Genomic DNA, 17971 nt, shown 5'->3' on the forward strand with positions numbered 1-17971 from the left:
AGCACATGGTGTTTCCAGCGTTGGCCTCCAAACGCACATTCAGGGTTAGGCAAGTTTGTTGGGAGAAAGTATTTTAACTTGGTTTGAGGCGGTTTGTTATCCAGGTTCTGTCGAAACCACATCACTGGAATCTATAAATGGTGGTCTGTCAACGTGTCCATTGGAAAATTAAAAAAAACCTACTGTGTAGTCCTTGAAGTCAACTCTGTTATGACAAAAATGCATCAGAACGTCAATGGCTATGTATAAGAAATGGGAAGGGCCGTAGGATGGAGGGCTTTGACCTTGCACAAAGACTTCCATAGCAGGGATGTGGTGTTTTACCATTCTGGTGTCTGTACCGAGGTTCTGGATAGAGCGTGATGGCAGCATGTCAATAATGTAGGGCCCGCTTGCCCCGGCATGACATAGTCATGAAGGGTTTTAAGCCAGACTAGTTACGATGGCCTCATGCCGAGACTACAACTGTGATCAAGACAAGGTTAATGAAAGGGTCTAGTGCAAAAGTGATGCCTGTAGCTGCATCCTGCCCCAATCTGAGAGAGCTGCGTCAGTGTTTAGTGTTACGAACACCTGAGAGTGTCAGGGGAAAACCCATCTGATGAGGACTAATGTCATCGAAGCATCATGATGGTTTTCACTTTGAAAGTTTCTTAAATTTGTTGAATCTGGCCACGTTTTAATGGAGCATGGACGTCATGAAGAGTTAGAAGTGATGCAGTGTGATGGAGTCTTAACAGGCAAATATTCTGTGTGATTGCAAACAATGAAGTCTGAATGTACCGGTAATTATCATTAACAAACTTCCCCAACTCTTTAAAAAGTCAGAACCTGGATCTGTAACCCTGCAGTGATTCTTGTGAACCAGGAGCATCATAAACTTTAGAGACAGCCAGTTTTTCAAGGGTCCAACATCAGGCAGGTCTGTTTATGGGTACGCTGCCTTTTGTGGCACGAAGTCTAAAAGATCCACAGACAATCTGTTGACATATTTTTTTACTCTTCATTCTTCCAACATTCATGTATTACAATAATTTTTCATGTAGCACAAGTACTGGACTACAGGAATTGGCAGTCTTTAAAAACTTGTAGACATTAGAGCGTTTAAAACCTTTGTGCTCATTGTCTCTGGACTGAAGTTAAAAAACATAAACTTGTGTCTTTGTTAGTTGTATTAAACAGTGTTTTTATTTTTATTTTACTTCATTAAATGTTTTTAATGAAGGATTGTGGATGTTTTTGTCTTCAATTTTAATGGTATGACCAGTGCTACACTAACTGTCCAGTGTATTTATTTTCCTTGAGATTTAACAATTATTGTCAAATGCAAAGGTTTATCTTCTATTCTTGTTCTAGAAGGCGTTACATATTAAAATTTCTGAATGGGGGTGGTGGTGGTGGTGGGGGGGGCGTTTTCACAGACACAGTTTTGTGTATTTTATGTATGTTAGTTTTAAACCGCTTCATCAGAAATTAAAGGTCTATCACTTCTTAAAGGAACCAACAAACTTATATCTAATATATATATATATATATATATATATATATATATATCCTGCAGTAATCCAGGCAAATGGAGCCCCAACTAAGTATTGACAATCATCAACATTAAAAGAAATATTCAACATTTGAAATGTATCAGTCTGTGTGAAATGAATGAATATAATATACAAGTTTCACCTTTTGAATGGGATTACTGAAATACATCAACTTTTTCATGATATTCTAATTTTATGGCCAGCACCTGTATTATCTGCACAATCTTAACAGTTTAAGACTTTAAGGCCTTCTCACTTCACAGAAAGCACAATGGCTCTTAAGTGAGTTTTCTCTAAATCACAAAAGATAAATCGCGACAGCCTGAGAAGGCCCTTTATGTTATATGGTACATCAACCTGCCATACAGTTCTCACGAACTTGAACGGCATGACGTCACTTCACGTGCCTGACTAACAAGTTGATTGGCGAGAGAACGGAAGACGCTGCGGTGGCTCCGTCAGTAGGAAACGACCTGAATTTGCAGTGTTTGTTCGGTGAACTCATGGGCTTCGGCCATCAGCACCTACAAGAAGCAGCGTTGAGTCCACGTTGTTCACAGTGGGCCACAGGTCAGTACACTTTGTACTCGTGTCATCCTCCATCTCTGCTCCGTCTCCTCAGGCGGCGGTAGTTTTGTAGTTTCAGACTCTCGGCGTCAGTTTTCCTGATGTTTCTTTAAAGCTGGGCCACAGCTCCCATGAGCGTGAAAACATCACACGCTTTTAGAGAGACTACATCGACGTTTGAGGCTAGACTTCAGACTTTATCGATATTTGAGCGTCTCAGCTGCATCGACCCGTGACTGCTGAGGTAATTAAATCATTCAAGGTGTGTGAGTGTCGCCTGTAAACAGTGGAGGATGCGCGCGCATCCAGGTGTGCAGGGACGCTTGACTGAATGAGTCTTTTCATGCAAGTAGAATAATTTAACCATCAAATGAAGTCAGAATCTTGAGTAGGCTCAGGTGCAATGAAAGCTGAGATGTGCTGTTTCAACATGTTTTTATTATTATTATTATTATTATTATTATTATTATTATTATTATTATTATTAACAACAATTTACAAACAAGCCAAGGCAAAAAAAAAAAAAAAAAGTAATACAAAGCGTCAATTAACTTACCCAGGTTGAGCTATATACATTCAAAAATATACAACAAAAAAGCAATAATAATTACATAAACCAGGAACAAATGTAGAGGTTTATAACAAATTAAAGTTAATAATCAAAGTATAAAGCTGTTGAGCAGATTTACTTTTAACCAACTTAAAAGGCTCGCCGAAAGATTTCAGGTAATTTTCCCAATGACATAAATTCGGAGTCACATTAAAAAAAAATCTACATTTATGAACAAAAAACTTTTCCTAGTAATACGTTTGACCATGGTTGTAAACTTGTTTAAAATCTGAAGCTTTTGCCTAAAAATGTAAAGTTATCTTAATGGGTCAAAGCTGTTGTAGAACCTGACACCATTTATAGAAAAATCCAGCTGTTCAAAGTGGCTCGACAGCTGCTCAGTCTGGACGGTTTCTTTATAAGTGGAGATTATATAAATGATGTCTTCATGTTGGGATTAGCAGGCCCTACTCCGTTATAACAACAAGTACACATGTTTCATAAATCGTGTACACCTCATAAGAAGCCCAGTGTTTATTCACAACATCTGACTGGACATAAATGCTCATGGCTGTAATTCTTCTGCGTGGTTGGTAGAGGTGATTATTTATGGCTTATTATCAGAGTTGGGCTTATTAGACAAATTACAATTCATTTCAGTTTATTTATGTAGCACCAAGTCACATCAGAAGTCGTCTCAGGGCACAGGTTATAAGAGACTTCCACTGCTTTTAAATTACTGGTCAGAACACCAGATCTGCCGTTTTAATGGTCTAGAACAGGAGTGTGCAAGCTTTGCAATAAAAAGAGCCACTTTTCTTACTAACTACGATGTCCAGAGGCGCAAAAGCTGCTGCAAGTGTGCGCTGTCAACTGGTGGCTCATGGGCCACTACAAGTTTGTTGGAGATGGTTTCTCCAGCTGCTGGGGGTGATTATTATAAAACAAAACATTAACTATTATTAACATTTATTGTTATTTTTTACATTTTAATACAAAAGAAAAGCCCACATCCATGTAAAGAAAAAAACAAAAAACGCACCTATAGTTTTTAACAATTTTATAAAAATAAAAACACTGAACTCTACAGATTTATGTGCGTTCTCTTAATTGGTGGAGAATTAAGTGTCGTATTTAAAGCATGAAGTTAAAGACGGTATAAAATTAAGCCAGTTGGTTGGATATCCAATTACATTTTTAAAGAAAAATAAATACTTTCATTTACTTTGACTGTTTTTTTTTGTGTTTTATTCTTGGTGTTATCAGAGTTACTCACCATGTTCATTCGCAGCAGCTTGTCTTAAAGATATTCCAAAACATTCAGGTGGTTTTGAGAGAAACATCACGCTGTTGGACTGGAAGTCGACTTAAAGTGGCTAACAAACTGCTAGCATGATGCAGTCCACGTTTTACACCGTGTATTTGTACTCGTCTTCACATATTTGAATATGACAGGAAATCTGCTAAAACTAGCCAATAATTTAGTTGGCAATAATTTAAATAAAATTCAGTTTTATTTTAGTTTTGGTCGAAGCCTGGAAGAGCCGCTGCAGAGGGACCAAAGAGCCTCATGTGGCCCCAGAGCCGCAGGTTGCAGACCCCTGGTCTAGAATGACAAGTTTTAAACTGTTCTTGGTCATCGCCTCAAAAAGTAAAACTTATTCCTTTATTTTCTATATTTTTGGTTGTTTTAGTGTCTTGTCAAAAATGCTACGCTTTGTTCCAGCATATCCTGCAGGATGAGAGCTTTTCAAGATGGGACAGGAGAAAAAGCTTTAACAGAGTAACCCACGTTGTATAAAAACTGTACACACACATTGAAAAATGTAACTAGCACATGATGCTAAAACATCAATAGCACTTTCATAGTGTTCACAATATCATAATCAGTGAGGGCACATTTCAAACGTTTTGTGTTTGGGAGGAAAATAACCAATCAGAAAGTGTGTTATGCTGTTTCTGGGCGGACTTTCCTCCACCTGTGAAATCCTGCAGGTCATTAAAACAAAATAGTGCAAGTAGATTAGTTAATCTAGTTCTTCTATCAGATTTTATGGCCGGTTTGCTTTGGGCCTTTTCCCAGCTTTCTATGTAATAAATCATAAAGCCAAACATGCTCTAAATATTTTAAGCCAGTAGAAAAGATCCAGCCAATTTTAAAATCACATTCTTATTGACCATGTCTAGTTTAAATACAGGAAAGTTGTTTTTATTTACATGTATAAATAAATAAGGAGCTTCAAGTTGTGTAATGCCAGTATAATAATCGTTGTCCTTCAAACTGATGCCAATATCTATAATCTGTGCAGAATGTGCAAGCAAACCCACAATTCTTACTAAAATATCACTCATTCAGTTGATTCTTTACATGTTCTCATGTTTAGTTTAATAAAAAGTGCAATTGTTTATGATTAGTAGTAAATCTTAATTTAACAGCACGTAAGGTAACTAAATATCTACAGTTCTGAAAGGTACTTCTTTATACTCGCAGGATGCAGTAGGTATTTACTGTGTTCCTTATTTTTGAACTTCCTCATTAAAAAAAACGCTGTGTAATGGAGTTTCAGTTTGGTCAAGAGATTAGCTTACAGCTTTCTGTAACAGTCAGCTAAAATGTCTTTAAACTGAAGCGCTTGCAACTTGATCCAAGAATGTTGTTAACATGAGACAAATTAGTCCTAATCTCTTTGTCTGACTGATCTTCTGTGCAGGTAATGTCATGTTTATAACAAAGTTCAAATGTGTAGCCTACTTTCTGCAACACTTACAGGTACATCGAAAACACAAATTTGAATATCGTTAAAAAAGTTCAGTATTGTTTCAGTCCTTTCAGCAAGTGAAACTCATATATTTCATAGATTCATTAGTGAAATATTTCAAGCCTTTATTTCGTGTCATTTTGATGATTATGATTTACAAATAATAAAAAAACTAACATCAGTGTCTCAGAAAATTAGAATATTCCACATCCAGTTTTTGGTACTTTTGTCAGTGTGGACCAGTGGCAACAAGTCCTGCTGGAAACTGAAACCAGCATCTCCATAAAGCTCGTCAGCAGAAGGAAGCATGAAGTCTTCACGTGTCCTGCTAGATGCTGTGTGGACTGTGGACTTCAGGAAACCCAGTGGACCAACACCAGTAGAGGACATGGACCCAATCCATCACTGACTGTGAAAACTTCACTCTGGACTTCAAACAACGTGGATTCTGGACCTCTCCACTCGTCCTCCAGACTCTGGGACCTTGATTTCCAAATGAGATACAAAATTAACTTTAATCTGAAAAGAGGACATTGGACCACTGAGCAACAAGTCCAGTTCTTTTTGTCCACAGCAGGTAAGACGCTTCTGATGTCTCTGGTTCTGGAGTGGCTTGACTTGAGGAATGAGACATTTGTAGCTCATGTCCAGGAGTTAATCAGCTGATCAGAGTGTGACACCAGGAATTTACAATATTGAACCTTTTCACAATGTTTTCGTTTTCTTGGACACAGTTTTGGTTTTTAATCATCTGTAAGCTATAATCATCAAAATATACGAAATACAAACTTGAAATGTTTCAGTCTGTGTATCTATGCAATATGAGTTTCACTTTCTGAAATGATTAACAAAAAATATTGAACTTTTTCCACAACATTCTAATTTTTTGACCTTGGAATCTTCCATGTGCAATTTATCAAACTCTAGTTAAAATTTAATGAGTTTTCTTAAACGGTGTCCTTCTGTTTTCAGCTCTCCCTTGAAGCTGAGTGAAAAACTTGGGCAATGGTTACCATGTGCCAGATGCAGCACATTAACTGCATCGCAAAGAAAGGAAACTATAATCTGGCTGTTCTGTTGGTACCCGAGTGAAACTTAAAATCTGTTTTTTTCAGACAGGTGATGAGAGTTGTGAGGCTTTAGCTGAAATATTTGGAGATCATGGAGGACGACAGCAGGCCTCTGCTGAGCACAGAGTACACAGGAGAGAGTTACTCCCACAGAGGCTCCACAGACTCTCTGGACATTAAAGTCAAAAGGTACAAACAACTGAAACACTGCAAATCCTACATGCAGTCAGTGTAGGTGTGAAAGTGCAACTTATGGGTCACTGGTTCAGTCATTGGTATTAAAATAAGGCAATGGTTTTGCTTTCAGGCATGAGAAAAGCAAAATTATTGGCTTCATTGGTCATATAAGGTGTCTACATTCAATCGTGTAGACACTGGTGACTTGGAAATGTCTTTTTAACACTGAAAGTAGTGTAAACATGTTTTTATTCCCTTTGAATATCACAGAGGCCATCGTCAAATTCATTATTAGAAAGCTGAAAGATCTCATCACCACAAGACGCAATTAAAATAAGGCTGAAGGTAAACCTGGAAGAGCTGCAGTGTCCACAAGTAGAGACGGGCCTGTCCAGAGGGCCACTATAAGCTGTAAGGTAGCCAGAACATAAAATATCAAGGTGGATCTACAAGAACATGGAACATGGCACACATCAGACAAAAAGGAAAACCGCTAACATATTTCATTGACTTTGACTTAATCCCCATAGTGAAGCATGGTGGTGGCGGTATTATGTTCAGAGGATTCCTTTCATGGCAGATCCTGACAAACTGACATCCAGTAGACACAATCTCAGCTCCTGCTCACTATCAAGATAGTTAGTCTTCTCTGGTGTGTTCAGAGCTTCAGACTAGTCATAAAAACATCAAAACACAATCGTTTAAATTTGTGTGAAAGAAGAGTAAATATAATGAGGCAAAGAGCCACCAGTTTGTTCTTGTACATCCAAAGCTTATTTTCCGACATGCTTCCCCCAACACTTCTCCACTCTCTGGCTTCTCCAGAGACTTCTCTGTATTCAGCTTGTTTGTGTTTGCTGACAATGTACTTCTCAATATAATACTGTACCTTCTAGGGGCCTTGCTTCCTGGAATTCACTTAGTATTCAAATGCTAAGATGTTTGAGTGTGTTGTGTGAGTTTGTCACCACCCTGGCATGTTTCCCCACCGTATTAGTAGTTAATGTGAATTTTAATCCAGTTAGGTATTTCACAGTGACCAACAAGTTTCTAGCACATTAAACAATACAAGCACTCACTTTTGCAAGTAAAATCCACACGCTTGTATTATGGGTAAACTCTCAGTACAGTAAAATATAGTGGGTTTTAAATTTGCAGTGGTGGAATATAATTCTTTAAGTATTTTCATTGTACTTCATTGGGCTTTATTATACTTGGTTCATACTACTGTATATTACAATATTATACTAAATATGTCAGACAGTTGTTAGTTACTTGAGAAGTTGAAGCTTAACCTTAAAATATGTGAATATAAAAATTAGTTAACGATAAATGCATACTTTTCTTTGTAGGTTATAAAAAAGTAGAAGGCTTTTTTTCTTTTAAAAACACATTTCTGAAATTATTTAGAAATAAAAATTATGTGAGATGACAAAAGAGGCATTTCTCTCGGCAGTGACAAAATGATAATTATGTTAATAAGGAATATATGAAGGCTAAAAGTAGTTTAAAGTTTATTTATACTATTAAATGCATAAAAGGTAGATAGATGGCAGTGAGTTCAATGTCCCTTGGGTTACTGTGGCCCCACTCTAGCCAAAGGAGTAGGGAATCTACCCTCTGATCTACTGGGGAAATACAGCCAGAGCTGCAGTGAGTCACACAAATGTGGCATTCCAGGGAGGTCTATAAGCCCAGCCCCTTCCCAAGGAGATTGGTTCCACAAGACCCAACTACCAGTATATCTAGTCAGTACCACTCAACCTCAAGCACAAGCTCAGACTCCTTCCCACCTAAGAAGTGACATTCCATGTCCAAAGAAACAGCTTCGGTAAGCCAGGATAAGAGCACCAAGGGCCGTAATGTCGGATGTCGCACTTTGAACCCGACCCATACTCCTGCAGACCAGTGGGGATGCAAGAAGGCAAACCCATGTAACTCATTCAGGCTGAGGAGGCGTGGTCACCAGGCGCTTGCTGATGAGCCTCTCCTCCAATCCTTTGGCTAGGGGAATGGTTTCTGACTGTTGCTTGTGACTACTGTATATGCCGAAAAGCCGTTCCATGTACCCAACCTTCTAATGCCTCTTAAGATTTGTAAAGCCCGGTCCAGCCTGGACCGGCCACAGTTGGTTCAACCCCTGTCTTCCCTAACTCTGGTTTTATTTGCTTTCAGCAGAGTGCTGCCTTGATATAGGTGGGACTATCATTGCAAGAGTGCATGAATTTCAGCTCAACAATTACTGCACCTCATTGTATGTCCAGGGTGAGGGGAATGGTGGCGTAGAGGTTAGAGAAGTTGGACCAGTGATCGGAAGGTCGCTGGTTCAACTCCCCAGACCAACAATATCAAAATGTGAGTGGGTGAGATGAAACACCCACACCTGCCTCCATCCTCATTTGACCCACTCTGGGCCCTTGCAACTTTGGCAGCAAGGCCCTTAACCACGACCATCTGCTCCCCCAGGTGTCCTGGAGTGCAGCGCTCTGCTCTACACAGAGGGCTGTGGTAGCTCGGTGGTCTGTGATTGTGTCAAGAAGAGCATCCGGTGTAAAAACAATTGCTAAGCTTTTGTGAGAATTAGTTCACTGTCCCTGAAGAAGGGAAAAGCTGAAAGAAAGGGGGGGGGTCATTTGTTCAGGGCACCAGTCATATATTTTGCATTGCCATTTTTTTTTTCTAAAGAAAATCAGGAGCTCTCTCTAGCACACACCTGGCCAGAAGCAAGTATCTGTAGGAAATGACAGTAAGAAGCAGTTGCTGGAAGTATGAATCCTCTGTGAGGTGAGCCCCAGGGCCAGCGAACTAATCAATGGCTATAAGTCTCCTGATGTCAAATCTGCAGCACTAGACTGGCCTGAATGGAGACCCAGGTCTCTGGGTTCCAAAAATTGACCTGGAACTGGGCCACACTGCCCATTACCAACACACCAACGACACTCAAAACTCGGGGCAGAACTCGGGTCAGGCCAGTCCAGCCTTACATAAGACTCCTTAGCTGTGGTGTTGGAAGGTGCTTCAACTAGAGACTCCATTATTCTGCTGGGGGACTTCAGTGCCCACGTTGGTAGTGAGAGTGTGGCTTGGAGGGGTGTGACTGAGAGGAACGGTCTCTCTGATCTGAAACTGAACGTTGTTTTGTTGGACTTCTGAGTCATCAGTGTTTGTTCGTCGGTACTTGTCTATAAAAAACACCATGACCGAGCATAAAGGTGTCTATAAGTGCACATGACACCAGGACACCTTGGGTTGCAGATCTATTACTGATTTTTCTAGTCTTGTCATCTGATTTGCAGCTGTATGTTTTGGACACTCACATGAAGAAAAGAGCTGAGTTGTCAACTGATCACCACCTGGTGGTGAGTTGGATCAGATGGTGAGAGAAGCCAGACAGACTTGGCAAAGCCAAAGGTGTCGAGAGGGGAATGCCTGGAGAAAGAACTTTTCAATAAAAAAATCTTCAACTCCCACCTCGGACAGAATTTCAACCACATTCCAGTGAAGGAGGGAGAACGTTGAGTCTTATTGGGCCATGTCCTGTGCCTCCGTTGTCAAGATGGATGCCTCTCGCTGTGGCCATCCTAAAACCCAGTGGTGAATACCCCAGGTGAGGAAGACCATCAAATAGTCCTATTAGGTGGTAGGACTCTAGAGGCAGCTGAGGGGCAATGGCAGGCCAAGCAGTTTGCAGCCCTGACTGTATTGCGACCCCCACGTGGAATGTCAGTGTCATTATGTGCTAGTCATGCGAGGTTTTTTTCATTATCATGCTGTTAACCTTCAGCCAAAGATTAAGAGCTTATTGGGATTTTTTTTGTCTCCAAAACCTATGTGTCATTTTCACCACTTTTTATTGTCTGTCCAAACAGGTCTCACTTGTAAATGAGTCTTCGAGGCTCAATGTGACTTATCTGTTTAAATAAAGGTTGAATGAATGAATGAATGAATGAATTAGGTACAGTAAATGTTTGGATGTGGAATAAATTCAGTGAGGCCTTGGATAGAGACTCTCCATTGGCTCCAAGGAGATCCTAGCAAACCATCAAGTGGCTGAGGCAGGGACAGCAGCACTTTACCAACACAGTATAAAGTAGAGGTGGGGAGCTGATCCAACCTAAGATCTAACCTAAAGATGCACATAAGGTTCAAAGATAAAAATTAGGTTGAATCACAACATGTGTGTGCATTGTGTCAAGTCAAAAAGTGTAATTGTGATGTTAAATTGATTCCTGGAAAATGCTTGAAATAATCTGATTTATTGTTTTTTTTCTTTCAATTTCCCCCTTTTTCTGTCCTTGTAGGCCTTTCCATGTGGAGCCACGGAACATAGTAGAAGATGATCCACAGGAGAGGATCTCTGCCAGAGCTGCCATCCTTAACAGCAGGCTCCATTACTACAGCAGACTGACCGGCTCCTCTGACAGACTGTTGGTGTGTCCAGACATTTAGTTGCAGCAACGGGCATCTTACTGTAATCATTTTTCCAGGACAGGTGCTCATAACATTGCAGGAGAAATGGGGAAAACATTGTTGGACCTCAGTGATGCTTTTTATAACAGTTGATTTGACATTTTTGTCTTAAAGACAACATTTTTGCTTTAGAAGTGCTTTTTTATATGTCAAAGAATGACATGCAGATAGTTGGCAGCATAATTAATACAATTTAATTATGTTGACCTGTTTCATAAAAACTTACTTTAGCTGCTAAACACAGAGAAATATAAAATATCCTGATTGGAATCCTGTAAAAAATAAAACACTTGTTTCTGAACTTTTAAAGCTTTTACTGGAGTATTTGCTTTTTTTTTTTTTTCTGCAGAGTCCTCCAAATCATGTGATCCCTTCACCAGAAGAGCTCTACATCTACAGCCCTCTTGGGACAGCTTTTAAAGTGTCAGATAGCAGCCAAGGCTCTAAAAACCCCAGTATTATTACAATGTAAGCCCTACTAGCACCAGCTAGCCTGAGCTGAATGTTCACATGAATCCCATCATTTTTCCTCTCTTTGCAGCTTTGCAATATGGAACACGATGATGGGTACATCCATACTCAGTATACCATGGGGTATTAAGCAGGTGAGAGGTTTTATTTCTCACACTTGAGCTCCCTGCTTTGTTTAAAGACTTTCAGTTTATCTTAAATGCAGAAGTATAATTGAAATATTGTTTATTACTTCATTCCCTCAGGCTGGTTTCACTCTGGGTATTCTCATCCTCATCATCATAGGTCTTCTCATGCTGTACTCTTGTTACATCGTCATCAAATCACCAAAGACCATCAGTAAGTTAAGCAACATGTCTCCCACCCTTCATCTAAATTTAAACCTACCTTTTCTACTGGTTTACAGAGTTAGGTGGCATTTTGTACACAATAGGAGCACAGCACTGACAGTTTTCTAAATCTGAAGGTTTATTTTTCTTTTTTGCTGTATTTAGAGATGCATATGGTTCCTCTGATTATTCTACATTAGCAAAACCAGATCATAATTTATTACTTACATCTCACCGACTTATTTTTCTGCCGTACATGTCGCACCGCCTTATAAGTTGCATTAGTTCAAATATGTCTAATAAAGTATAAAATCCATAAATACGTTGTTTTGTCGTATGCGTCACAGCTGACAACCTGGAAATGTGGGCCGGTGTTGTGCCAAAAATCAATGTGCTGCCAAATGGCGGGAGCGTGCACGAGAGGACTTTAACAAGAATTTAACAAGATTAACACTTCAAAACAATTATTTATTTGCTTTAATTTATAGTAAAGGTGTGTCTCAGTTCAACTTTTACTTAATAAATGCACTTTGACGGTCAAATCGGCTGCATTTCAAAACCCGATTTGCAGAAGCGGGCACGCGCAGGGACGAGCCTCTGCACGTTTCTTTGAAATTTAACAAGATAACCACCTAAAAACAATTATTTGTTTTCTTGAAATTATAGTAAAGGTGTGTCTCGGTATAACATTTGCTTTATAAATGCACTTTGACGGTCAAATCGGCTGCATTTTCAAAAGCCGATACGTGGAAACATGAATGCGCAGAGGGAGGACTCGCTGTCCATTTCTTCAAAATTTAACAAGATCACCACCTATAAACAATTATTTGTTTGCTCGACTTTATAGTAAAGGTGCGTCTCAGTTGAACTCCACGAAGCCAAGATTCAACTTGTCTGCTGATTCCTTAGATGGAGAACTTTACTAATTGGCTTTTATGTGTGTGAATGTTCCTGTAAAGTGCCCTGAGACAACTTGTTGTGATTTGACGCTCTATAAATAAACTGAATTGAAATGCTGTGGAAGACATCTGGCATCTTGTTCTGATCCCCAAGATATATCGTTTGTTCTCTGTGACGAGTTGCAGCAGTTGCACAACATCCCACTTATTAAAAGTCCTGCAGATGCTGTTATTGACACACACACATGATTGAGTAATCAAGTCGTACTCACTTCTCCTTGAAGTTGTAAATATCATTTCCTTCCTGGTTTAGAGAACCGAATGTCATCACTGGCAGGGTTTTGTTTTTAGATTTCTTTATTGTAAACATAATTCAGCTAAAACATCAATCCTTTCATAGAAAAGAAGCCACTTTTAAGACAAAAGTTTAAAAGACATCAAAAGCCTCACATTGCTTCAAACCACTGAATCTTATCTGGTGATGTATACAGAAATTATTCTGAATTTTAAAATGAGCACATTTGAAGCGTAAATAGTAAAAAAAAAAATTTTTTTAAAGTCAAATTTTCATTAGAACTCGATGTTTTAGGGGTTTCCGTGTATGCATTTATTTTTTTATTTGATCAAAGAAGCAAATGTTCACTGCTGTGATGTTTTCTGTTTTGTTCAGCTACAGAGGACACGTCCAACTGGGAATTCCCAGATGTTTGTAGGTTCTACTTTGGAAAGAGTGGTCAGTGGTCCAGCTTGATCTTCTCCATGGTGTCACTTGTTGGAGCCATGGTGGTCTACTGGGTCCTCATGTCTAACTTCCTCTATAACACTGGGCAGGGTATCTACAGTAAGTCACAAAGCAGAAAATGAGTATTTAGTTGTGCACCGGTACTTGGCTAATCTGGTTTATGCAACATATCTGGATGTGTTTCCAGTTGCTAAATGACCAAAGTTCACCAGAGCTGCAGTGTAGTTCACGTCTGGACTTGCTGTATTATAACTAATGAGCTCTGAAATCTACGACAGTTTCTTCACTTCTGTCTCATTTGTAATTTAATGCAGTGTAATATGACTTTAAATGATTACTGGTAGTTTACCTTTTCTCTAAAACATTCTCCTTCTAGACAAATGTCAAGTGCTGAGTAAGCTTTGTTCATGTTTTTAGCAAGGATGTGTTGTTAGAGGCTCAAACATAAACTAGGGTCATTAACTCGTTTTAACTATAAATCACTTTCCAAGTTCAAATTACATAATTTAATCTTACACGCATCTAGAAATGATAATAGATCATGGCAGGCTCTAAGGATTTGTATAAATGAGCATTGTTGACTTGAATTTATGTCTGGTAAAATAAATATAAAGTAAACATCATGTGGTTGGGAATCAGCTGTTATTGGTTGATCATTTATCACCATTCTTTGAATCTACCTTATTGATCCAGCAGCTTGATTATTGTGCTTCTCCCGTTTTCTTCACAAACCTCAGCAACTACTTTCCAAAATTTAATTCTTACTCGTTCACCCTCCACCTTCTCCCCTCACAGCTTTTCCTGTTTCTTTGTGTTGAAGTCAGCAGTTCTCTGATTCACTCAGCTGAAGCACAGTGTCACGTCAGCCTCCCAGCACAGGCTGTACACGAGATAAACACATGGCTCTCTTGTTCCATGTCCACTTGGTTCCCTGGACTATGGATAAATCCATCGTTCCCTCTGAGAGCAACGCATCAAATCTGCTGACGTGCAGAGATTCTCAAAATATCAATAGGCTGTATAATCCCTGCAGGGAAACACAGTGAAGCCAAGTCATCATGGCCTTTTGTTTCTCTAACTGTGAAGTAAATTTGAACTGTTTACAAAAAATGTGCACTCATACCTTGATCACTAATAATCTCTTAAAAGTTATGAAAATGATGGAAACCCTCATCAAAACGATTCATTATCTGTGCTATTGTGAATTGGAACAGGATTCAGAAAGATGTTAGATTCATGTCTGATCGTGTTTTCTAGCTAAAATAATCCTTGCCATCTATGCAAACACTTTTTTTTTTTTTATTATTAAAAATCTGTTCAGGTAAAATTGAAAATATATTTTGAAATGTTAGAGCTAGCTGCACTTTCTGATTCTTTTAAATAAATAAAAAAGTGGTTAAAGAACTTGAGATCAGATTGACTTCAGTCCAGTTAAGTGAGTTTATGGCACCACTGATGTTGCATTGGTTTATAAACTAGTTATTTTTGTGCATCGAAGCAGAAAGTTATCAAGCACTGAAATACCTTTTTTTTTTTTTTTTTTTTAGTTAATTTTCTTTCTATTTTGTTTCATTTTAGATTTTGCTCACAATATCAACACATCAGACTCAGTGTATGGAACTAATGGTACAGAAAAAGGTAAGTTTTCTGTACCAAGATACTTGCAACTCTTATATCTGTACATTTTGTCTATTTATTAAATACAAAATGGACGTGTATAATAAAGTTTTGTTTATATTTATTTTTATTACCAGTCATTTGTCCATATCCCAAAACCAACCCTGAAAGTAATGACACCAGCAGCCTGCTTTTTTTGGACAAAATGGGAAACTTTTCAGATGCGGACTCTTTTGACCTCTACTGGAGTAAAACCAATACGGTCCCTCTCTACCTCATTGTTCTGCTGCTGCCACTGCTCTGCTTCCGCTCAGCATCCTTCTTTGCAAGGTTCACGTTCTTTGGTAAGGTTCTTGTCACGTGGTGAGCACCACAATCTCAGGTTTTCTTTAAAATTTGTCAAGTCTGATTTCTTTGGCGTTCACTCTGGTTTTGCATCACCCAACTATGTTTGTTGTGTCCAGGCACCATATCTGTCATCTACCTGATTGTACTGGTCACAATTAAAGCTGCCCATCTTGGCTTCCATCTTGAGTTCCACTGGCTTGATACTTCCCAGTTCTACGTTCCAGGTAATTTCACGTTGCGTGACATGAAGTTATTTGCTTGAAGTTTGCTCTACAACTGTGTGTATGTTCTTGGTATTTTTTTAAAGATATGCTGTAAGAATGCTTAAAATCCTGAGTCAGGAGAAGAATGTTACATCCTCTTTGAGCACCATCTGTTTTTTGATGAAACGGTGAAAAGATTTTTTTCCTTATTTCAGAGTTCAGACAGTTTTTTCCTCAGTTGACTGGTATTCTCACTCTGGCCTTCTTCATACACAACTGCATCATCACACTAATGAAGAGCAATAAATGCCAAGAAAACAACGTAAGTTTGCTGAATCTGTGCCGTTTGTCTCTAACGCTGTTCTACTTGTTCATTTTGGCAAAGCGAAAGAAAATAAATGAATTAATATACAATAAATTGTTAAGGTGAACCTCCTGTCTACATTTTAATTTCCTTTGGAGTTGACTTCTTGGTTTATTTTATAGCGAGACCACAAAAAAAATCATGTAAGGGTACGCTACAAAAGAAGCATGCAAAAATTCCAGGTGCTTTTTGCATGCATAACAAAAGCACTGAAAACTATCGTATAACTAAAACTAGAGCAATCCTGAATTAATTCGTGTTTGTGTTTTGAACGTTTTCAGGTCCGGGACCTGTCTGTGGCGTACGTTCTTGTTGGGCTGACTTATCTGTACGTGGGGGTTCTGATCTTTGCTACATTTCCATCACCTCCTCTTTCCAAGGAGTGCATTGAACCAGTAAGAGACACTTTTTTTTAGTTGTTGTCCTCTGTTGCAGAGCAAAAAGGAAGATGGGGAAGTACCCTCCGTCCACCTTCCGTACTCATCGTGAGCATGATAACTTAGTAATTGAGTGAGGTAGCGTCTTCCTTTTTGGTGTGTAGCTGCATCTAGGTGTAAGAAAGGCTGCCATGTCAAAATCCAAAATGTCCACCACTGTGTGTGTGTGTGTGTAAACCGACCACTCCTGTCATTTGAAGAAACTATACTTTCTAGTTTTTATAAAGCTATAATTTTATCGTTATAAAGGTGTAGTTCCCTCAAATGGCGCTGTCGCTGAATATTAATCTACGTTGCCAAAGCCACCACTGGCCACCCCCTGGCTCCGCCTTTGTGCCTGCTGGTGGATAAAGTCGATCCCTCCACTCGCCAGAATCCGTCAAACTGTGCTGCCTTAGATATGCATAAAAAGCTACATCTTTATTTTCTACAGTGTAACTCCAACCCCCCTGAATATTTAGCAACAAAGCATTGTTTACTTGTGTTCCCTGTTCAATTCCAGTTAGGAAAAACACTCGTCTCCAAAAACTACAAACATTCACTATTCAAATCTTTCATCGATGGACATCGGCGTTCCACTTGTTTTGTTGTTGTTGTTGGTTTATTTATGTATTTTGTTTTGCGTTCAGGCTATTTTTTTCCTTTGTTTAAATGTTAAAATGGGAAATGCAAACAAAGTAGTTGTCGAGCACCTTTTATAACAACCACCTCTCCCAAAGCACACAACCCTTGCACGTGAAACCCAAATAAATATAAATTATATATATAAATAATAATAAATAGATGTTTTGTGCTCCATGATCTCACATGAGATCTTTTTTTATTTTTAAGAGGAAGATCGCATGTTTGTAGCTGTATAAGCTTATACAGTATAAAGTTTTTTTTTTTTAAAGGATGGCACCAGATGGCATCATTTTCCTTTTCTTGCTACAGTAACTGCAGCGTGAGACGCACCAACGCTGTGGTTTCTTTCTTACAGAACTTTTTAGATAACTTCCCCTGCAGCGACGTGTTGGTGTTCGTGGCTCGATTCCTGCTGCTGTTTCAAATGATCACGGTCTATCCACTGTTGGGATACTTGGTCCGGGTCCAGGTTATGGGTCAGCTCTTTGGAAATCATTATCCCAGGTAATTAAAAAGTTGTTCTAATTACTGGTAATGGTTGATGTGTCTTAGGAAGCAGAAGACCTCTAGATTCCAGGTTTCTCTTAATGTTGGAGACATACAGGTGCATCTAAAATCATTAGAATTTCATGAAAGTTACACTTTTTTATCAATCATTTCAGAAAGTGAAGCTCGTACAGTGCATCCAGAACGTATTCACAGTTCACCCGTTCCACTTTTTGTTATGTTACTGCCTTATTCCAAATGTTATTAAACTTATCCCTTTCCTCAGAATTCTACACACAATTATGACAATGTGTAAAAAG

General features: G+C 38.9%; 1 protein-coding gene across 1 annotated transcript in view; it reads left to right on the forward strand.

The window, feature by feature from the left end:
• The first annotated feature begins 1949 nt into the window (after positions 1 to 1949).
• The window catches only part of slc38a9 (solute carrier family 38 member 9), a 19615-nt gene continuing 3593 nt past the window's right edge, over positions 1950 to 17971 (forward strand). Inside the window, exons 1-13 of the mRNA XM_037692445.1 lie at positions 1950 to 2108; positions 6530 to 6673; positions 10963 to 11092; positions 11481 to 11599; positions 11673 to 11736; positions 11848 to 11941; positions 13501 to 13671; positions 15151 to 15210; positions 15327 to 15533; positions 15654 to 15761; positions 15956 to 16062; positions 16386 to 16499; positions 17521 to 17669. Of these exons, the coding sequence (XP_037548373.1) occupies positions 6576 to 6673; positions 10963 to 11092; positions 11481 to 11599; positions 11673 to 11736; positions 11848 to 11941; positions 13501 to 13671; positions 15151 to 15210; positions 15327 to 15533; positions 15654 to 15761; positions 15956 to 16062; positions 16386 to 16499; positions 17521 to 17669 (1421 nt within the window). The 5' untranslated portion in view covers positions 1950 to 2108; positions 6530 to 6575. The remainder of the gene's footprint in view (positions 2109 to 6529; positions 6674 to 10962; positions 11093 to 11480; positions 11600 to 11672; positions 11737 to 11847; positions 11942 to 13500; positions 13672 to 15150; positions 15211 to 15326; positions 15534 to 15653; positions 15762 to 15955; positions 16063 to 16385; positions 16500 to 17520; positions 17670 to 17971) is intronic.

This window comes from Nematolebias whitei, chromosome 18, assembly GCF_014905685.2.
Source record: "Nematolebias whitei isolate Nwh7 chromosome 18, NemWhi1, whole genome shotgun sequence".
In the NCBI taxonomy this organism is placed as follows: domain Eukaryota; kingdom Metazoa; phylum Chordata; class Actinopteri; order Cyprinodontiformes; family Rivulidae; genus Nematolebias; species Nematolebias whitei.